The sequence below is a fragment of the Cornus florida genome, unplaced genomic scaffold (genome assembly GCF_030987335.1).
Source record: "Cornus florida cultivar Cherokee Brave unplaced genomic scaffold, ASM3098733v1 CherokeeBrave_3.0.0_Hap2_Chr10, whole genome shotgun sequence".
In the NCBI taxonomy this organism is placed as follows: domain Eukaryota; kingdom Viridiplantae; phylum Streptophyta; class Magnoliopsida; order Cornales; family Cornaceae; genus Cornus; species Cornus florida.
In genome coordinates, this window is record NW_026775580.1 from 85,028,306 (window position 1) to 85,052,708 (window position 24,403).

A 24,403-nucleotide genomic window follows, 5' to 3' on the forward strand; every position below is an offset into this window, starting at 1 on the left:
TGGAAGAAATTTAGTACAAGTGCTCTCAAACATAACATAAGAAACTTTTCAGCAATAAGAATATGGAAAAAATTTAGTACAAGTACTTTACTTTTCAGCAACAAGAATTTATTTGCTTTATCCTTCGCATGGTTTTCAATCCATCAAATGAAAAAATTTGCAAAACTGTTACTAACTTTTACAACAAGCATGTTGCAAAAAAATATTAACTTGTACAACACTCCATACACAAAAACTGTTGTTACAATTCCTCAAATAGTTAAGAATTTATAAATAACAAAATATAATTGATACACAAGACTCGTTACATTTCTTCAAAAAGTTTAGAATTTACAAAACAACAAAATACAATTGGTTTAGCTAACAAAATATCAGCTTTAGTTATTATATCTATATCTGGTCTGGCACCAAAACTGTCGCCAGTATCGCAGAATCTAGCGGTATGTGACAAAAATCTTATTAGTGGCGCCAGTTACTGATTACAGGCAGTATCGAAGGTATCCTTCTGTATCATGCTTGTAGGGCATTCTTATTGCCAACTTCTTGCAAGGGCTTCTTCTCTGCTAACATGGCAGCATGCTGCTCCAAGTACTCTCTGCTATTCATCTCTGTTAATCTGCATAAGTAGGTAGTTTTCTATTGGTCAGTTACAAAAACTAAAACAACCACATCTAGACAAACCACAAACCACAAACCACAAACCAGAAACTTAAACAAGCACATCTAGACTAACCACAAACCAGAGAATGAAGTAAACTGCATAAATCATGGACCAAATGAGACAAAAGCATTTCAAATGCAAGCTATAACGGGCAGACACTTGCCCTCTGACCCAAAAGCTTAAGCTGTTGGGTAGTGCCGCATACCCACCTATATAAGTCCGTGACCTTCTCCATCCAGATTTTGGACAACCCTGCCTACCCGGAGGGGACCCGGACACCTCCTAGGCAGAGGCTTGGCATGACACCAGATCAAGGACGGGGTTTGGCTCTGATCCCACTATAACGGGCCGGACGCTTGCCCTCTGACCCAATAACTTAAGCTTTTGGGTAGTACTACATTAACAGTGCTACATACCCGCCTATATAAATAAGCCCATGACTTTCCCCATCCGGCTTTGATGTGCGACAAAAATCACTAACACAAGCCAACAAACAAACAAGGACAATTCCAAAGAATATTGGCTAAGACTTCATTTTAGCATGGAGAAAAAGTATAATAGTAAGGAAAAGTAGATTAAAGGTATATACAAAATTCAAATAAAGTTTGACCATTAAAATAAAAGAGGAGGGGGAGGACACCAAATGATGTGTATATGTTTTCATATACATATCTGCACACACACGTATACATGTATATATGTCGTGTTCTTATTATATCTTTCTCTGTGCAACACGGATGACAAATATTATATGTTCTATATGTTATAGTATAAAATAACTTCTATATAGAAATTTATATATTTTATCGCTATGTCCTCCAGTGTCTACATGTTCTTTTTTTATTATTTTCTTGTGTCGGTGTCCGTGTCCGTGTCCGTGTCCGTGTCCTGTGTCAATATCCATGCATTTTAGCAAACCAATCTTGAGAAGCTCCTTTTACTTTAGGGGCAGCTCTAGTTTCTTCCAACCTGAAACACAATCTTCTGGATGTACAAGAACTGAAATTTTCAAAACAACTCTACCATCGTTGACTTCTAATATCTACTAAATGGGGTCAAGGGCAACTGCAGAATTAAACTTTCTGAAGTTACACAATAAGATAAGCATTCATTTTTAAATGTTAGAGTATGTGTTTTGTTGTAAGAGTATCAATTTCAAAAAAATCATCAATAGTAGGTGCAGTCACTTGGTGAAGCCCCAAGATGCAAAGCTGAGGACGCTAGTTCCCTATTTCAGCAACTTTGATCCATGAAGACCACACCAGGCATTAGCCTTTTACTTACTCATAGACTCAGCACTGACAGAATTCTATACAGAGATAATTATCAGGATGGACAAATACTCTCTGTCACACACTGCCATTTCAACATACTTCCTAAGGGATTCATTATAGAAGAATGGATGGTAAGTCCAATATAAGGTAAATGATACACAAATTCCAAATTGGATGATACCTGCTCATGTTTGAGCCTATTGGATGGACCATAAGCATGGTAAACATCCCACCATATTCATGTACACTCAACCCCAAAATGAAAGCAATTGATTTACAAATACAATTGATATATTCCCTGAGAAAGTTTCAGCTAGTTGAATGTATTGGGTGGCATATGGTGAAAGGTATTGAGAAAAGGAGGGAAATAGAGAGTTTCCATCTTGGTATAAATTTGCCAGCATGATGACTTAACAGTTCAACTAGATAACATAATTCCTTATTTAACCCACCAAAACAAAAAAAAAAAAAAAAAACCATAATTCCTTTGCTACATCTGAAAGCAAAGTTTTTGCAAATTACCATACCTGCTAATGGTGCGATCTTTTGCAAATCCTAATTCATTGTCCACACAAAGGTCAACAACATCATTTTTCCTTGATCTAGAAGAGGTTCTAGGAGCCATTTGTTGGGCGTCAGAGATTGTAACAATCCTTGCAAAAAGTTCTAGAGGAGTCCCCTCCGCAGTACACAATAATCTGGCTTTATTCTCATACATCACCTGTAATAGCAATGGAATGAAAAGCATCAGTCTAGTACCAAAGAGAACTCAACCACTTGAGCATTTAGTGCGCTGGTAGGAGCAGCACAGAGTTTGATATCTCATGCAAATGAATACTTGTAACTTTATGATATGGACCTTCCAAGAGGTAAAACTTCAGGGAAATTTTGGGGGGTGTCCATGGAGCCCAAAATTTATATTCATTTTGTATAAAATTAAGTTTTTAAACTAATGTCTATAAAGAAACTAAGAAGAAAAGGCACTAACATCTACTAGAGTGACAAACCGATATGCTGCTGTCCTGTTGTCGAGCCCAAAAAGCACACCTTCCAAAGCCAGGGTATGAAATTTTTCTGTGAAAAAGTAATAAAATTTGAATTAAATTAGTCCAATAGAAAGTAAGATAAAATTGATAGATGCACCCAAATATTTTTTAAGAACTGCAATTGCCCCCAAGTTAAAAGGTTTGACCACCACAACCGCAATTGCCCTGATCCAAATGGCAGTCTTGGAAAATAAACATAAATAATCAATTACAAAAATGGGTTTGAACAGAGAAACAAAGAAATAACCTGGAAGTTTATGATAAAATGAATAACCAAACAGTATTATAGTCTCACGCACTGTCTTGATCCAGTTCTGGTCAAAATTATCTTCAAAATTATCTAAGTTCTAGAGCACATTTTCTGATATGAAGTAATCAACTCAACTAATTTAACACCTCATCCCAACTCAATAAGCAATAACCTTTCAAACCCACTCAAACAAGAAATGACTTACTGAATAATCCAAAATAGTCTGCAGCTCCAAGAGGTTTGTCACAGAGTTCCTCGAAAGGAAAATATGCACATCCATTAGCACCCAGTGGAATCTGACCAGGGAAAGAGCAAAATTATTGACTAAGTAAACTGCTTTCATAATGCCTCGGTTAAACAACAGAGAATATTATGAAGGGACTTATAAGCATGTACATGCAATGTCCTTCCCATAACGACTTCCACTTCTTGCGGACCAGCTGCTGCATGTTTACCAATTAATTGCTGAAACTTTTCCTTTAAAAAACCTGACAACTCCTTCCCGACAAAGTAGAAACCTTGCTGAGCCTTCAATTCAGGTGAAAGTATGAAAGATTATTACCAGAATCAAAATAAGGAATTGTCAGCTAGAATTGCAAAAATGTGAGTCTGACATTTTAAAATGGAAAGAATTGATATTGTACCGAAGTCATTTTGCGGTAGTCTACTGAAGAACCAATTTCATGAACTACACATCTTTCCTACATCAAAAGAAGATTAAGTAATCAACTGAATGCAAAAATTATTAGGACAGGAAAATTGAGGCATTTGCTCTTACAAAACACCAGATTCAGATCCAGGTCAAGTAATGGCATACAAAACATAAAAGGTTTGGTTTGGAATGAGGACAGAGAAATATTTATTTCAATTGCAATTAAATGTGTAACAGCTTGGGCAGCTGGAGCCCTCCAATTACCACATTCGGCAAGAAACATCCATTCACATACCTTCAAAGTGGAAATGAATGGTAGAAAAAGATCTCTCTGCAGTCCACCTTCATAAAGTTTATCTGGGGCACGATTTGAAGTAGAAACAAGAATCTATACTTGTCTCCCACCATAAATGCAGACATAAAAATGTTATTTCCAGTAGAAAATCCATGGATGGAAAGTATACAGAATTTAGAACTCATTATATAAAGGAGGTTAAATTACTTACCACCCCGTTGCTGAATAAATGTCCAAATAACCGGTTTAGTATCAATGCATCAGCAACATCATTCACCTATTAAAAGGTGCACAAAATGTAACATAAAAAACTAGCTAAAAAGTACAATTAGACCAGATTTGATCTATGGCAGGAAACACAAAATTATTGTACTGTCTCTAACATACCATAAATTCATCAAGACAGAGCAAAATTGATTCATCAGCTATCTCGTCTGCAACAACTTCAAGGGGATCTGCCAGACCTTTGTGCTTCTGCAGTTAAATTAAACATTACAACAATCAAGTTAACTTGTACTAATGCATATAGCTGTTAAAAGTCCACAAAAAGAAGGCACTATGTTCTGTTGTAATCTTCAGGATGGAGCCACTGGTAATTAACTGTATGATTTAGCTACACCACTGGGCTATTAACCCAGCTAGTATAACCTCTCCTCCCTCAAAGGGGAGGTGAGGGGTTCGAGCACCATAGTGGGCATTTGTGGGGGTGTGCGTGTGAGTATTTACCTAACCACAAAAAAATAAAATAAAATAAAAGATGAGAGAGAGAGAGAGAGAGTGATTTAGCTACCTTGACCACCAACCACTAACCCATTGGATAATCTGATGTAAATGTTAAAATACCGGGAAGTACTTACAGTGCGAATAAGCAGTCATACACAGTATAGCCTAATTTTAATCACAAAGAGGATTTGTAACAATCCTGTTAACTACTTACCAAAAACACCTAGTATTAGCTTTGCAGAAAATATGAATAAGGTTCTTACTTGCAAGCGGCTATGGACATTCAACATGAAATCATGAAAATGGATCCTCTTCTTCCTCCAGTTGCAGGGCCTAATAAAGTGCAAACAAGTAGAAGTAGACATTATCCAGTAATGGCAATTGCTATATTTCTCCATGTTATGCCTATAATTTACTACTTCGCATTCAGCAGATATGATTCCTAGTTTCATATCAATATTAAAGTAACTTATAAGGAAAACCAGATTATATAATAAATCTGACAGTCGGACTTACAATTGATCAAAGAACAAGTCCATCAACATAGTTTTTCCTGTGCCCACCCCTCCATAAAGATAAAGTCCTTTCACAGGTGAGTATGAAGATTGTGGCATAAAACGGGACCAAAACCACCTACTCCTGAAAATGTTCTAAGGCGTGAATAAAGGATGAAATGGTATGCAAAACAAACAATATGATAATTTGACAACTCCAGTTCATAAAGAAAATTAGAAATGATGTTCAAAACAAGAAGAATATGATCTGTCATATCAGTAAGTGATTTGGTATGTTGAGAACTTCAAACCATATGAACAGTTTACCTCCCAGCTTTATCTGAAGAAGCATAACGATCCAACCGGCAGGTGTCAGCTGACTCAACAAGCCCATCATACAGTCTCTGAAGTTCTCTTAAGGTGCCTATCTGCAAAATCACTGTCAGAATATTCTTCTGAAAAAAGAATACAGAAACAGGTAAAAGAGACATTGCCCTGAGAATCCAAGAGTTTAGGCACCATTCTTTTAGTAATTTACAAGTGCTTTTTCTTGTTTCCAAAAACTGAACTTGGTTCAATTTTTAAGTTTTAAAAAGCAATTTAAGTACTTCCATGAGTCTTATCAAATAGAACACTAAATTAGAACCAACAAAGCCGCCAAATTATTTAATTCTGATCAGTAACAGACATCAAATGGGTGCAACAATAATTTTCCAAATACTTGCAACCTAAAAAAGAAAATTCCATTGTAAGATGAAATTTTTTCCATCAGGGCTGGAGAAATTTAGCAGATTGTGATCATTTCTCAAGTTTCAGAAAGCAATATGCGATATGAAGATGTCATCGTCAAAATAATCATAGAGGCTGAAGGCACATATACGATATAACTAACTACCTAATTTTCCTTCTAGATGTCAAACACAAACAAGCAGGATCTAATTCTTTGTCACACCTGGCAACTATCACCATCCACAAGTTCACCTGCAGCAATTCTACGCTCATACTCAACCAGAGGCCCCGCTCTGCCTTCTTCTGTGATGGAATCAATGAAACCAGAAACAAGCAAAGATGTAAACTTTATGTTCAAGATTGTAAATAACGAAAGGAAATTGCATATACAATCGTCATAAGAAGACAACCTCCAAAAGCAACCTCTGAGAACAGAGCTCTCTGGATCATACAGGAAGGATGTGTGTGTCTATAAATGTCAGCATTGTGGACCAGTTTGTGAAGAGACCCAAGATTGACATCCACCAAATCCTTTTGCCTTCTCACAAATCCACTAAAGAATCTATCACCATGATACCACCGATAAGCTGATCGAAATTGACGAATAGACCGGACTATTGTTCTCATTTTCAAACCAGTGTACCAATCAAAGTTGCAGAAACTTAACCACCCCAATGAAGATGAGCTTCTGGAGTGGTCAAGCCTCGAAATTCTGAATTTAAAAAAGAAGAAGAAGTAATTATAATCTTAATAGAAACAGCATGGTTATTCTTTTCCACTATAATACATTCCAGAATAGAATCAATAATATATTCACATTGTTCTCATAATTGAAAAGAATTATTCTGGCCAACAAAATAATTGATTCCTCTAATTGAGCCACAAAAATCACAAAGAAAGTATGTGCTTTCGAAGAAATTAAAAACCAAAACTCAAAGAATGTTCAATCAAATCGTTTCATTGCAATCTGAACTCAGACCAAGTCAGCCCAAAAAGTTAAAAAAGAAAAAAAGAAAAGAAAAGAAAGAATATAAACAAATTGAAAGTTACATTAATGCATAAAAGGAAATAATATAAACCGATTGAAAGTTGTGCATAAACAGAGGAATCCAAAAGAATAATCAGACGTACCTGACTCGAAAATTTAGCTGAAGAGCTCTCCCAAATTCTCACTCACTGGGTCCTGTTCTCCAAGAAAATGGCCGATCTCTATACTTGTATAGTTTATTAATTAAAAAAAAAAATACAGACCAGAAAAAATACGGACCAGAAAAAAAACAAAAAACTTTATAGTTTTATATTTGACCTCTTTAGACCTCGTTGGAAGCACCAAAAATGAAAGAACCCTAGAGAGGGACAGAGCCTGTCCGATATTTTTTGAGCTCTTTCTTTATCTCCTTTTTTAAGTAGAATACTTTTTGACCCCTAAATTGTACTACTATATAGGAGTACCAAAAAAAAGTATATATATATATATATATATATATATATATATAATATAGAACAAAATAAAATGATGTATGGTAACATAGATGAGTTGACAAAGATTTTAATTATCCGTTGTATCATATCTGTGTTCTCTTCTGATGATATTCAAGTAAAATGCATGATTTTGTGAATGAAGAGAATTTGAGTGTGAATTTTATTTGTGTCAAAATTGGGTTAAAAAAAGGTAAGGTGAAAGTCAAACAAACTAAAGGAAACAAAAAAGTAACCCTAATATTTCTTCACGCCGACACTTAGAATCTTCCTCGTCCACGAACGCATTAATTTAAGACCACCTTCAATTGTTGTGTGTGTGTGTATATATATATATATATATATTGTAAATCTAACGTCCGATATGTTTCGTGATAGATTTATACAAAAATTTTAAATTATTTATATTTAACTAGAATAATTGTTTTATACGTTTTTTTCTGTAAAAATTTACTTTTTAATAACAATAGGGCAAATTTTACGAAACTCTCAATATTATTAATTTTTTTATCAAATACCCCTAACCTACTTTAGAAAAGTCCCAGTACTATGAAATTGATTACATTGTACCATGTCTGTAATAGAAAGACGAAACTACCCTTCTTATATACCAAATTAATTAAAAAAGCTAGAATAGGTATTTTATCAATTACTAAAATACCCTTAGTAACATTTAAGTCCCCAAAGCACAAAACGACCGCGTTTTGTGTGTATATATTATATGTATAGGTATATATAATATAGGTCCAGGATAGAGTGAAGAGGACGATGATTGAAGCTCAAAAACCGGCAAATTGGTAGTGTTGATGTCTCTGGCAAGACTAGTGTCGCTGAGATTCCAAGCTAGGAGCCTCTATGCTTCAATCCAAGTGGTTTTCGAAACAGAGAACCCAACAAACATATCTGCAGAGACATAGTTTGCTATGATTGGATCTCTGTAGGTAAGTAACGGCTGGGAAGGCTGAGCCGTCTCAGTCGAAGCAATTGTGATGTTGGTTTCAAAATTTGATCCATCGAATTCAATCCAGGCATGTATGTTCTGCCCATTTCGCATATCTACAGGGATGAGATCACTACTATTGGTGGAGTTATAGTACCCAGCTCTAATTGTGACCTCCGATTCGATGTTGTTCAGGTCAATTCTGATTGTGATTGTCATATGGGTCGTTGAATTTCGGGTTTCGGCCGATGTCGAATTCTAAGACGAGAAGGGGGGCGACGGTGGGGACGGTGGCGTTGGAGAAGAGGCCGAAGTACTGCCGGAGATGGCGCGGGGGGTGAGTTAGAGTTGGAGAGGACAAAGGCGAGGCCGAAGCCGAGACTGGAACTAATCTCTGGTAAGATGGAGAAGATGAAGGAGGTGGAGAAGGAAGAGGTGGTGGTGGAATTGGAAGTGGGTTTCATTGGGATTCAAGATCGGTGGAAGACTCGGTTAATTGAGAACTGGTTGGAGTCGGTGGTGAGTCTGACGGTGGAGGACTCGAGCCGAGCGTCGTCGGTGAGGTAGAGGTTGAGGTTGGAGGTGGCATTGAAGGAATTGAAGAGGAAATCGAGGGCAACAGACAAAGGGAGGAGTGTTAGGAGGAGCAGGAGGGGGGCAAAAACGCCGTCGTTTTGTACTTTGGTGACTTAAATGCCACCAAGGGTATTTTAGTAATTGGCAAAATACCTATTAGGACTTTTTTGATTGATTTGGTATATTAGAAGAGTAGTTTCATTCTTTTATCAGACATGTGCAATGTAATCAATTTTTATAGTGTCGGGGTTTTTTAAGGAGGTTAGGGGTATTTGATAAAAAACCTGATAATATTGAGGGTTTCGTGAAATTTGCCCATAACAATATTATGCCTCGACCCTACATAATTTTTACAAAATTACACTTCTGGAGATAAAAAAAAAAAAAAAAAAAAAAAAAAAAATTTACACTTTTGGAGATAAAAAAAAAAATTAGACACATGACGATGTATATTTTACACAAAAGAATATTTTAACAAAAATACTATAAGAGAATGATTTAGACTATTAAATTTGGGTAATTTCAGTTAATTTTTGTGAATGGAATTTGATTAATATTTTTCAATTTATGTGAATGGAATTTGATTAATGTTGGAAAATATTAATGCGAATAAATAAGCAATTAAGAAGAAAAGCAATCATATAAATAAGTAATTAAGAAAGAAAATAATTATACGAGATAACACGCTATATATGTAGTTCCGTAAAATCTTTTGCCTATGTCCACAGAGCATGCTCAAAATTTTCACTATAAATGACGATGGGTGTTTACAAAGGATTCTATCCCACCATGCGACGCACACAGAGATATGCATAACGCTTAAGGTATTATACAATCTAGTATCTAAAGTCTGTGGATCCAAGTTTTACTTTCGATAGATAATGTTCATGTTTCTATCACAGCTTGCACTAGTTTTGGAGATCGAAGTTTCTTCAGTTGCAATCAATGGAGTATTCCATACATCGATTGTGTCCAACATTGCTTACTGAGATCGAAATTTACACAGCTTCAACCGATCAGAGTATTCCCAGTCTTTGATCGGAGCCACCACAAGCTGCTTCTCAACACCTAAAGCATCCCGCAATTGTTTAACACTATAGTTTACTTGTCTAATAAGGGACTAACCATATATTCTACTGTGACAACGATAGTCTATTTGTTCCTTGGTGTTGGAAGAAGTGGGTGTTTCAGGTTGTTTGGCAGCGATGGAGGATTGAATAGTTTCAATATTTTCAAGTTCAACGACACGAAGATTTCAAGTGAAGAGACATAGTCTTGACTATCAGAATGGTTGTTAAGACCGTTACTTTTCAAGGAATTTTGTACATGCATTGTATGGTTTGCAGTTAAATCTCATAATATTATGTTTGTAATACATTTTGATTTCAATAATATGCATATAATTTTATAATGTCTTTTCTATGTCGGTTTAGGAATTAGGAGACACTTTTCTTAGGGTGGTAGAATATCCTGTCCCATTTGGTTTTATTCTTATACTTTATTTTATATTCAATAATATTAGTTTTATATAAAGTAAATTTTAATTTATCATTTTGTATTATTAACCCCCGGGCAGCGAGTCTATTCAATCGATTCAATTACGAAACCGTGATTTCATAGTTTTGCCCAATAATTTATACATAGATTGTATATGAAATTAAAAGACCAAAATACCTTTTAATTATCCATTTATATGAATATTTATACATTTATTTTGTTTCATTTCTTCTTCACCACATTTTATCTACTTCACACAAAAAGAAATATTGCTCCCCCACTCAGAAAAAAGCTTGCCTTAGGCCGCATTAGTAGGCCTCTTCTTCTGATGCCGATATGGACTAACAATAATGTGACATGTGTCCAAAAAAATTAAAATAATTAAACTTGAATCATGCAGATCTTTTCATAGGTCATCCAAAAGAAAAGATGATTTTTTTTTTTTTTTTTTTTTTTTTGAGATTTTCGCTCACGCATGTGTGAGTCCCGGTAGAGCTCTCTCTCTCTCTCAATGGCGATTCCTTCTATTTTCCCACCAAATCGCGATTGATAATCACCATCTCCCCAATTCTAAAAGCCTAATATCATCATCTCTTTTGCCAAGTGCGCCTATCAATCTAAACTCAGCAAACTAGCTGCAAGAGGCATCAACCACAACTCAAAACGAAAACAAAACTACTGGGGAATTTTAGGCATGAATTACATTCCAATTCATTGGCATCCCAAATGAGATACTTGAGTTGAAAGATAAAAAATTGAGCACAAAAATTCATCAACAACCAAATTGTAGCTTTAATCTAATAAATAACCCATTAATGAATTGGAAATTTATACACAAAAACATTATATCACCCAAATGTTAATATAGAAAGCAAAACCGTCATATTGTAATCCATTACATAAGAAACTAAACAAATAGTCCAAAAAAAAAAAAAAAAAAAATGGTAAATCAAACCCCAAACATATTTTATAGAAATTTTAAAGAAGTCAATTCACATGAATAGTTATCGTCGGGTGTCATTCTAAAGACGGGATTACAACAGATATGGCAGGAATGTGGCTCCAAATTCCAATAGGCCTTGCCTTCAAAGCAAATTAGCATTTTGTTGTAGCCATCCATGCCTTGGTACTCTTGTTACGCTCTAGTGGTGTGCATCTTTGATTCTTGGAATTGCTTTTTCAATTGAATTAGGTACTGACGTCGACAAAAAGGATTAATTCTCTCGTTGCTGATTGGCATCTATATCTATACCAGTCTGTCTCGAATAATCTCTAAACTTTAAAATTTGCAATTAAAGTTTAGGGTTTGAGAATGGAGGAGATCAGCAAGCTGTGGAGGTGGGCTGGCAGAAGAGATGATAAATATTAGGGTTTCAGAATTAGAGAGATGGTGGTTATCAATGGTGATTTGGTGGGAAGAGAGAAAGAATCGTGACCGAGAGTGAGAGAGAGAGCTCTTTACCGGGACTCACACACATTTGAAAGAAAATCTCAAACAAATAAAAAAAAAAAAAAAAAATCCTCTTTTTTTTTTTTTTTCTTAGTTTGATACTCATACACACATGCCTCCACGAAAACTTGAACCCCTGACCTCTCTTTGAGAAGTAGGGGCTTGATACAGCTAGACAACTATTGGTAAAAAAAAAAAAAAAAATCCTCTTTTTCTTTTAGATGACCCATGAAAAATACGCATAATTCAACTTTAATTATTTTGGACACATGTCATGTTATTGTTGGTCCATATCAGCATAAGAATGAGATGCCTACTGATGTGGCCTAAGACAAACATTATTCAATAAATAATGAACAATGTTTGCCTTAGGCCGTATAAGAAGGAACTTCCTTCTTATGATGAAGTGGCCCAATAAAACATCAACATGTGTTTAAGTTTTACAAGAAGAAAAAATAATAATGACTACAGGCAATTGAAATTGACGTTTCCTTCGTTCTCTCTCACGCAGGGATATATATTATTTTCCTTTTGCAATTAGACACAAAAGAAAAGAAGATGAAACATGAAATGTTTTGAAATTTAGGAGAGATTGGGATGAGAAAAGATAAAAAAGGAAGTTGAATAGGAAAAATTTTAAAATTTATATATAAGCAAGAAGAAAAAAAAAAATTTAATTTCTACATCAACGAAAAAACCTAGAAAAAAAAAAAAATCAACAGATGTTTAAATCTATTAATAAGAAAAAAAAAAATTGATGACTACAGGCATATATATATTATTTTACTTTTGTAATTAGATACAAAAGAAATGAAGTGAAATTTAGGACAGATTTAAAAATAATAATAAAATAAAAAATTTTAATTTCTATATCAACGAAAAAACCTAAAAAAAAGAAAAGAAAATGAATTCATGATATATATATTCTCCAGAACAATGTTTGATTTTAGATTTTCCCGAGACGATTGCTTGTATATATGTTTGTTTTTCCGGAGACGATTGCTTGTCGAAACATTTTTTCATAATAAGTACTTTTATCCTTATTTCCTCCCTTAAATTCAATTGAAACTTACTATCATCTATGAAGCACGGACACTCCTCCCAGGGGTCCCGTACCAGTGTCGGACACTTTTCGGACACCGACACCCGTGTCCGAGGCTCGGACACTATTCGACACTTCTGTGAAGTGTCCAAATATTATTTTTTATTGGACACGCTTGTCCGAGGCTCGGACACACGGTCCGACACTTCTGTGAGACAAAATTTATTTTCTCTCACTCCTCTCTCAATCTCTCATCTTCTTCAATTATCTCTCTACATAAACAAGATATATATATATATATATATATATATATATATATATATATATATATATATATATATATAAGTAAGTTACATGAACAAGATTTTGTGAAAGACTGAAAATATATATGTTTATTCATATACATATTTAGTTCATTATAGTTATGTCTCTTCTGCACATCTTCGTTTGGAATTTGGATTAACTTTATTTTTCATTTATTTTCAGTTTTGTCTTATCTATATTTTTCTTATAACAGAGATGAAATTATTGAAATTGATTCTGTTCTTTGTTGTTGTTTTATTTATCTGTACAAGATTTTAGTAATTATATTTTGAATATATATATATATATATATATATATATATATATATATATATATAATTTTATAGGCGTATCCCTGTCGTGTCCGTGCCCTATTTTTTTGAAATTTGTCGTGTCGCCGTATCCGTGTCGTGTCGTACCCGTGTCCCGTATCCGTGTCCGTACTTCCTAGACTATCATAAATTTACCTTTGTTAAAAGTTACAGATATATAAAACTCATCTTCAAAATGTATTCTTTTCTTTTATTTCTTTATTTATTTTTCTTGGAGATGAAAAATATATAAAATTGTAGTTGAAGAGAATAGAGAGAAAAATAATTTGGTTGACTGAAACTTTTTTATTGACAAGAAAAAAAAAAATTATGGAGGAATGACAAATATACAAGGAGAAAAGGTTAAAAAGGAGTGAAAAGTTAAAACTGAAAAGTGGTATGTTTGTCTACAAAAATTTGTGTGTTTAATACACTATAGGAGACTAGGGAGTGCAAATAGCATGTTGCCATGTTGCACTCAGTCATTTTATATAATAGTCAATTATATCATTTTTCATATTACACGCGCGCGTATAGGTGCATGGAAAAGTGAGTAAAATTTTAAGTCTACTCAATATTTCTATAATTATCTAATCTTTTTTTATTTAAACTCGTCTTTTTGTTTCTATGTTATTATTTTTTCATGCTCTTAGTTTTTCCCTATTCTACTCAATTTTATATTTTTCACCTAACAACAAAAAGAATCCTTCCAATAAAAGGAAATTTATCAAATAAGGTAACAATCAGCTAACAACAAAAAGAATCCTTTCAAGGAAATTTATTAAATAAGGTAACTAGTAAAGATATATATTAATGTTACCACATGTATACTATCAGATATCATATTCTCACCTACCAAAATTATTGAAGAAACTGTGGAGGCTGTAAAATCCTCGAATGGCTATGATGGCTATGAAAAGGGTGAAGATGAGCAGAGACGAGTTATCACCATTAAACCTTCCGAACAATCTCATGATCAACATACTATCAAGACTACCAGTCAAGTTGTATCCAAGTCTTTGTCCGCCATGTTCGCACTTCCTCAATTTGTCAAGCTTCACCTCACTCGCTCCCGCCAATTCAAACTCGTCCTTTCACGCTCGTGCAATAACTCTTCGAGGGGTCTACCAATGGGGAGTCTCTTCGTGTCGTCTTGCGGCTGCTTCAACAAAGCAGCAACAGCGAATGACGAAGATCGAGATGGAGGAGAAATTGACATCTTTATTTCCGATGACATGTTTGATTCTCTTGAGGAGAGGGAGCAAGTCAGTATTGTGGGCTCTTGTCGAGGCTTGGTGCTGTGTTATGCTAGTATGCACTTGGCAAGTCCATCGACCACTAAAACCCTATACTTGGTGAATCCATCAACCAGAGAAGTGTTTACATTGCCAGACTCACCGCATAACAAGACTACTACTCATTTTACATGTCGTGGATTTGGCTATGATGCATCCGTTGACGACTATAAGGTTGTTCAAATCTCGACCACTTCTTCTTCCGGTGAAATCTTTATGATTTTATATTCACTCAAATCAAATTCTTGGAGAAGGGTTGGAGATGTTCCTTCCTTAATGAAGGTTAAGTTCTACGATTTAGGAGGGTTGTTTCTGAATGACAATCTCCATTGGTACGTTCAACACACGATCATTTCTTTTAGTTTAGCTGAGGAAAAATTCGGGTTTGTTCCATTACCTGATGATGATGTTTTAGCACAACCATTTATTCCTGGTTCATTCGAAATTGTCAGAGGATATCTTTGTTTACTGTACCAAGTTAGTCTTCGCATCACATGTTGGGTGATGAAGAAATACGGCAGCAGAGAGTCTTGGACTAAATTCGAGTTTGCCGACACAGATTCATATAATTGTCAATGCAAGCCTTTGAATTTTTCCATTAACGATGAAGATTTATTTGCTTTTCGAAGAACCGAGTTCTCTATATGCAATCTAAAAGAGAAAACACATAGGTTTGTGGATTTGGACAATATTCCTGGATTTTGTGATGAAATAGTAACTTGTTTGGAGAGCCTTATTTCACCAAAGTGTATATTACAATATGATTTAGCTGAACATGCAATAGATCATAAAGAAGGTGAAGAAAATAAACAAATTTTGATTTTTGACTATCAATTCGTTTTTTCCTGCTTTATTTTTCCCTATAAATGTACAACCATTTTTGTTATTCAAATTTCATTCCATTACGGTTAGAAAATATAATTAAAAAATTCTTATGTGTGTATATAAACTTTATTTATAATGAGGTGATATCCAGATTTTTAGTATTATTATTTAATGCCAGCTTCATCTATTTAATTTGATGATTTTGATTTCCGGTACTAATGCAAAAGAGCCACATGCATGCTTAGTCCTCGTTAGTTCTAATTTTGAATGATACAAGCACTTAACAAAATTGAATTTGAAAAAAAAAAAAAAAAACATGACACTCGTGGAATAAAAGGAAATTTATTAAAGAAGGTAATTAGGAAAGAAATATATTAATGTTATCATATATCAAACATCATATTGTTGGACTAGGATCCTCTAAGTTAAAAACTCTCTACATTATGAATTAATAGGACATGAACATGTGGTGTTTTATACAAATCAACAGTTTATATCATGCCACATAGTTTATTAAATTAAATTGCAAAAGTGATGTCGTTACACTTTCTCCTTCGATGTTTTTTCAATCCTCTGCAAATCAATCTAGAGAGGCCCTCCTATGGATTTCCTCTCTTTGCTTTTATGGCATGATTTTAGAGTTTGATTTTGATTACAACAACCTTACTTTTAAGCCTTTGTTACAAGTTATCAATTTGTCCTGAATTTTAGGATTTTGATTTTTTTTTTTTTTTTTCTTGGAAAATCTTGGGAAAGTTTGTATTTTAAATTCTGTATAAGAATTTTGCTGATAAAGTTCTTGCTTGGAGAAAATTATATCAAAAAAAAATTTTGTGCATATTAGGTTGTTTGTTTTTTATTTGGTGAATTTAAGTGCATATGGTTTTCCACTCCATAACCTAAGATAGAGAGCACCTTGAGGAATCAAACAATTACAAAGCATGCATAAACTCAAGGTGATAGGGCCGATCTAGGGGATAGAGTTTTCAGTCCAAAAAGAATATGAAAACCTCCTCCATACAATTATAATGGGAGTTTTCAGACTTGTGTGGAGAGAGAATGAGTGAGAGATGCTATTAGTGGACGGTGTGTTTTCTGCACTTCTAAAACAACACCATTTTTTAAGTTTTATTCAATTTTATGATGTGGAATAATATAAGCCGTAGATACTAAGAACGCCACATGCCTATGTCCTATTAATTAACTTAGAATAATGTAGAGAATTTTTAACTTAGAATATCCTAGTCCCATATTTCTTACCTACCAAAAATTATTGACTGGTGAATGTCCACCATTCTGCAAAATCCTCGCATAGCAAGGGGGGTAAAAAAAAAAAAAAAAAAAAAAAAAAAAAAAAAAAAAAAACAATATTTTTGGTTGTAAAATCCTCTTTGGGCAAGTTGAGGCATGGCTAGGTTGAGGAAGAAGATCAACCAGTTATCACTTATCACCCTTCTTTTTGAAGGGCAATTCACCGGCTTGGACAAAGTTAATTGTTTTTACAAATATGTTTGGGTTTGGATTAAAAAATTTCAATGGTGCTAGCAACTCGAACTCAACTTGAATCCAAAATTTAATATTATTTATATATATATATATATTTTATTTTAAATATATTACATATATAATATTCAAATTTTAATCCTTTTTCTCTTCTACTTTCTTTGTTTACCCTTAATTTAGTATATGTTGATATTTTGGATAATTATTTTTCTAAGAGCCATATGTTAGAATACTCTTTTGTGTAAAATATACCATGATGAGTAAATTTTTTTTTAGATGAGTAAAATATTTCAATAGCTTACAGTTTACAACCGTTGTGTATATTTTTTTTGTGTAACTCTAATGTGTAATATGATAAATTTACATAAAAATTTTGGATTATTTTTTAGTCACTATCGTCTGGACCCTACATAATTTTTACAAACCTACCTAATATAGGGTTGATTTGTTAATGGAATGAAAAAGAAGAAGGAGAAAGGAAATATGTTAATGTGACTGTATAAAAATATTATATAAAATACATAACAATTTTACACATTGGTGAAGTAATAGTGTATCTTAACATACAGCTGGAGATTAAAAAAAAAAAAAAGTGAATAATTTGCACAAAAGAGTGTTTTAACAGACTACTGATGATGCTCTAACTCCAACCATTGTGTATATATATATTTATTTTTTTGTGTAAATATGATGCGTCATAATAGATTTACACAAAATATTTGGATTATTTATTTTTAGCTCCAACTGTTATTTTATACCTTTTGTGTAAAATTCATCTCCCAATAACAATCAACCTGTATCATGTCTGGACTTCACATAATTTTTACAAACATACTTAATATATGGTTAATTCGTTAATGGAATGAGAAATATGGAAGAGAAATGGAATTTGCTGATGTGACTGTGTAAAAATGTGATGGTGTGACAATGTATCTTAATAGACTATTGGAGGTTAAAAAAAAAAATTACACATCATATGTGACAGATTATGTTTTACACAAAAAAATATTTTAACAAATGGAGATACTGTAAAATTGTTGTGTATTTTACAAGTCACATTAGCATATTTCTTTTCTCCTCCCTCTTTCTTTTTCCATTAACGAATTAACCCTATATTAAGTAAATTTGTAAAAATTATATAGAGTCCAAACATGACACTGATGGATTGTTATTGAGGGAATTTTTTTTTTACACATTAGATTTATACAATATATATTCACACAACGGTTGGAGATGTTCTAAGAATTTATTTATAATTTATTAAAATTTTTTAATAAATTTTTAAATTTATATGTTTAGGAATAATTTAATGGGAAACTAATTTGAAATCATATTAATTTTTTAAACTTTATAATCCCAAATCTCAACATGAATTGCAAATTCAAGTTTAAATATGGAAGAATAAGTTGGGCTCAGACAAGGTAAGTACGTATTCTAAGCAAATACAAAGGAGCATAATTGCTGAGTATTATGCTTTAATTCTAACCTAAAAAATTATTTAGTAATAATCAAATTCACCAGTTTTAAGTGAAAATAAAAAATAACGAGTTTTAGACCAAACAATTCATATTCTAAGCAATTCATGTTAAACAAAAGAATCCTTTTAATAAGATGAAATTTATTAAAGGGTAAATTGCCAAAAACAATTTGAATCATGTTCGAATTTGTAAATAACCTCCTTGAAATATATTTTATTCATAATACCCGCTCAAGTATCATATTTTGTTGCAAAAATGTTCCAATGCCAAATTATTTTTCATAAGTAACTATAATACTATTTCTTATTGAATTGTATTTGATCTATTTTTCTATTTGAAATAAAAAAAATTTAAAAAAAAATATTCATACTAATTTGATGACATATATATTCTCCATTAAATTTACATAAATTTACCTTTAATTTTTTAAATTAATTATTTAAATAGAAATCTTAAGTAGAAATCTTTAAAACAATTTAAGTAATTTCTTAATTTTTCACAAATATATTGTATGAAAAAGAATGTATTGTTTTAGGGTAAAAAAAATTAAACCTGCTATAATAAGTTTTATTATAAATAGTAAAATTTTAACTAGTTAATCATTTTGTAAAATAAAAATTACAAATCTATTTATTTTATTCTATTTTTATGATAAATTGATATTAATAATAAAATTAAAGTAAATGGTATAATTAATATTTAGATTAAAGAAAAAAAAGTAAATGGAATTTAAGAAGAAATGGAATTTTAATGGGAAAGGGTACAATAGATTTTTTTGATCACTTTATCCTTAATTGTAACAAATTAATAATTCATGAGTTATTTGCAAAAAAAAAAAAAATCGCACTTTATCTTTTATTAAGAATGGTATCTAGGAAAAATATATAATTAATGTTACCAATATATCATCAGATATCATATTCTTACGGACAGAAGATTATGAACATTCGAAAACAAAAAGAAGAAACTGTGTGTTGGCTTGAAGAGGGAGAAGAAGATGAGCAGAGACGAGTTATCACCATTAAACCTTCCATTCGATCTCATGATTGACATTCTATCACGACTACCAGTCAAGTCTCTTGTACGGTTTAAGTGTGTGTCAAAGTCTTGGACCACCATGTTCACAGATCCCCACTTTGTAAAGCTTCACCTCACTCGATCCCGCCACTTCAAACTCGTCCTTGGACGTTCGTGGATGAACTCTTTGACGAGTCAACCAATGGGGAGTCTCTTCGTGTCGTCCTGCGGCGGTTTAGTCGAAGCAACAGCGAACGACGACGGAGAAGGTGGAGCAATTGACATCTCTAATTCTTATGAGAAGAAGGACTGGGTCAGTGTCGTCGGCTCTTGTCGCGGCTTGGTGTTATGTTACGCGTGTTTTAACACGCTATACTTGGTGAATCCATCAACCAGAGAAGTGATTAAACTGCGAAACTCGCCATTTAACAAGACTGATGTTGTATCACGTGGATTTGGCTATGATGCCTCCCTAGATGATTACAAGGTTGTTCAAATCTCCGCCCCGTCTTCTTGGTGAAATCATTGCGAGTTTTTTACATTCCTGCTTTATTTTTCCCTTTAATTTACTACCGTTTTAGAAAATATAATTAAAAATTTATGTGTGTATATATGCCTATTTATATAATGAGGCGAATTTTTATTTTTATTTATTTATTTTTTTTCCAGAGCCTTGCTTAGTCCTTGTTAGAACTAATTTGAATGGAATACTTGCATTTGCCAAACTTGAATTTGGATCAATGAATTCATATTTTTAGTAGTCTTTGTTAGTACTGATTTGGAATTGAATGTTTGCACTTGGCCAACGTTGTAGAGACTATATGAAATTTCACAACTTAATTGTGGAAATTGGTGAAAGGAATATCTCATTTAACTTGAGACTTAACTGTGAAGAATATACATATGAAGCTTCTTTTTCGAAGAAGTTGTCATAAAGTTTTACTTTCATGATGAAAAAAAAAAGAAATTAATAATTAGAAAAATCAATAAAAATTGATTGATAAAGTTAAATTGATTGAGACTCACGTAGTAGTCTTGACTTGGCCCGTATGAATGTAAAAAAAAACTTTTTTTGATGGACTTTTTGTCTTAAAAAATAAAGTTCAGTCTCATAAAAAATAAGAACCACATGTTGATATATGACCAACCTGACTCTCTATTTCTATTTGGTTCACACATTGGGAACTCTAGGAATTTTTCATAGTTCATTTTCCTTGAGTTGACAAGTTCTTCACCACTTGCAGTGAATTGCTTAACCGAATAATTTTTAATTGGCTATTTATACCAAATACAACTAAGTGAAGGACTTCACTTTCTTATTTGTTGCATAATTGATCAATTAAAAAAATAGGTTTAGTAATTTACTGCAACTATACAGTGCAAAAATCATTTTTCATATGATAATGTTGAGGCTGGCTGATTAGCTATGAAGCACGGACACTCCTCCCAGGGGTCCCGTACCAGTGTCGGACACTTTTCGAACACTGACACTCGTGTCCGAGGCTCGGACACGTGTCCGACACTTCTGTAAAGTGTCCAAATATTATTTTTTATTGGACACGCGTGTCCGAGGCTCGGACACACGGTCCGACACTTCTCTGAGACAAAATTTATTTTCTCTCACTCCTCTCTCAATCTCTCATCTTCTTCAATTATCTCTCTACATAAACAAGATATATATATATATATATATATATATATATATATATATATATAAAAGTTACATGAACAAGATTTTGTGAAAGACTGAAAGTATATATGTTTATTCATATACATATTTAGTTCATTATAGCTATGTCTCTTCTGCACATCTTCGTTTGGAATTTGGATCAACTTTATTTTTCATTTATTTTCAGTTTTGTCTTGTCTATATTTTTCTTATAACAGAAATGAAATTATTGAAATTGATTCTGTTCTTTGTTGTTATTTTATTTATCTGTACAAGATTTTAGTAATTATATTTTGAATATATATATATATATATATATATATATATATATATATATATATATATAAAATTTTATAGGCGTATCCATGTCGTGTCCGTGTCCTATTTTTTTAAAATTTGCCGTGTCGCCATATCCGTGTCGTGTCGTACCCGTGTCCCGTATCCGTGTCCGTACTTCCTAGCTGATTAGAATGCCGGAAAGATTAACAGCAGCACTAGCAAACAAAGAGAGCATATATAGTTCTCATGTCCTGTGTTTCTTTCTTTGGACAATATTTGTTTTCAACATTTCTTTTGCAAACTACTTTCTAGGTCTTGATTATCAGAATAGTTGTGTAGTTAATAAGCCAATCGCGGTTACTTTTGTTTTTGTATTTTGCAATTAAATATCAGAATATTAAGCTTGTAAACTTTGTAATTAAATTTTAAAATATATTGAACAGAGATTCATGTCCAAATAATTAAAAAAAGACTTGCTTGTTGCTGTGATATTAAATTTATAATATATCTTGATTTTCATAATATGCAAATAATTTGATTTCACCAGGAGGCTCCTTCCTCATTTATTCTGGGGAGAGATTTTTTAAGTTAGACCTATGTCCATCCTAACACACACACACATACATTTCAAGTGGGACCAACTTATCTAAGAAGATAAAGGTTCAATGAAATTAATAATCTTGGCCAGTCACTATTTAACATGTAAATAAATAAAACTTTCACATTTCGGAATGCATCCTCAGATGATTGGCGAGGGACCATTTATTCGTGGTTCGTTTGGAATTGTTAGGGGATGTCTTTGTTTATTGTACCAAGTTACTATTCGCATTACATGTTGGGCAGGGGCGGAGCCATGAATGGGTTAACCTGGGCTATAGCCCTGGTCCAATTGAAAAAAAAAAATAGTTCTACTAAGCCCATATACTACTTTTCATTTTCCTATCTGTCATTCAGCCCATCCATAATAAAACATTTAGCCCCGTCCAATCCAAACATAATGTTGCAAACCTAAATACATTGTTACTTTGACCTCTCTTTTTCTCAATCTACAGAACCGTGTGAACAATTTGAATGTTCAAACTTATAAATAATTAAAGCCTTCCGGTAAATCACAACTTGGTATCAAGTAACAGACACTTAAACTCTACTCTTTTGAACACAATTTTAAAGTGAAGAAGTAGCTCTGTATGTTTCTAATCCAAACCCTTCTTTGCTTAAAAAAAAATTTCCCAATAAATCCTCTACTTGAAATTTTTCTTTAGCCCTCCTTACTTTCAAATCCTAGCTTGATGTTGGGTGATGAAGAAATACGGCAGCAGAGAGTATTGGACTAAATTTGAGTTTGCCGACACAGATTCAAAGAATTGTCAATGAAAGCCTTTGAATTTCTCCACTAACAATGAAGATTTATTTGCTTTTCGAAGAACCAAGTTTGCTATGTGCAATCTAAAAGAGAAAACACATAGGTTTGTGGATTTGGACAATGTTCCTGGATTTTGTGATAAAATAGTAACTTGTTTGGAGAGCCTTGTTTCACCCGAGTATATATTACACAATATGCTTTAGCTGAAGAATAGATATCATAAAAGAAGGTGAAGAAAATAAACAAATTATGATTTTTGACTATCAATTTGCTTTTTCCTGCTTTATTTTTCCCTATAAATGTACAACCATTTTTGTTATTCAATTTTCATTCCATTGCGTTTAGAAAATATAATTAAAAAATATAAATGTATAACTATTTTTTACTCATTCATTTAAATTGATTATCCAAATAATTTAATTTTAATAAACAAATTTAGACAATTTAATGAATTTGAATATAAATTGTCACCCCTAAAATTTAATACTAGCTTCATCTATTTAATTTGAGGATTTTGATTTCCCGTACTAATGCAAAAGAGCCATGCATGCTGGCACTTTACCAACATTGAATTTGGATCATTTGAAAAGAAAAAGAGAAAAATAAACATTAAGTTAAACAAGGATGACACTCGTGGAATAAAAGTAAATTTATTAAATAAGTTAATTAGGATAGAAATATATTAATGTTACCATATATCAAATATCATATTCTTACCTACCAAAAATTATTGAGTGGTGAATGTCCCCCATTCGAAAAACAAAAAGAATAAACTGTGTAGACTGTAAAATCCTCGCATGGCAAGGGTTTTTTTTTTAAAAAAAATAAAAATAAAAATAAAAAATAAAAAACCAAAACCAACAGTTTTTTGGTTGTAAAATCCTCTTTGAAGGGCAAGTTGAGGTAATGGCTAGGATACGAGGGAGAACAACATAGACGAGTTTTCACTTATCACCCTTCTCGATCTTTGAAGGGTAATGCACGGGCTTGAACAAAGTTAGTTATTTTGATAAATGGACTTGGTTGGGTTTGGGTTAAAAAAATCTCAATGGTGTTAGTAACTCGAGCCCAATCCGAACTTAAATTTTAATATTATTTTAATATATATTTTTTATTTTAAATATATTATATATATAATATATTTTATATATAATATTCAAACTTTAATCCATTTTTTTCTCTTCTACTTTCTTTGTTTACCCTCCTTAATTTAGTATATGTTGATACTTTGGATAATTATTTTTCTAAGAAT

The 24,403-nt window shown here is 32.7% G+C and overlaps 1 protein-coding gene across 2 annotated transcripts; it reads right to left on the reverse strand.

Annotated features, from left to right (window-relative positions):
* Positions 1-148: 148 nt before the first annotated feature.
* Positions 149-7,521, reverse strand: LOC132279584 (uncharacterized). Of its 2 annotated transcripts, none has more exons than XM_059781606.1 (15): positions 7,256-7,521; positions 6,535-6,836; positions 6,348-6,424; positions 5,723-5,823; positions 5,418-5,540; positions 5,165-5,234; positions 4,566-4,652; positions 4,390-4,455; positions 4,179-4,271; positions 3,876-3,932; positions 3,628-3,759; positions 3,437-3,527; positions 2,924-3,009; positions 2,463-2,656; positions 149-616 (listed from the first exon to the last, which is right to left on the reverse strand). In XM_059781606.1, the coding sequence occupies exons 2-15, from the start codon at positions 6,749-6,751 to the stop codon at positions 511-513; spliced, it is 1,500 nt and encodes a 499-aa protein (XP_059637589.1). In that variant the 5' UTR covers positions 6,752-6,836; positions 7,256-7,521; the 3' UTR covers positions 149-510. The 2 variants fall into 2 exon arrangements, with proteins under 2 accessions (XP_059637589.1, XP_059637588.1); XM_059781605.1 differs by having other exon boundaries at positions 6,348-6,427; positions 7,256-7,520.
* Between the last annotated feature and the right edge of the window lie 16,882 nt (positions 7,522-24,403).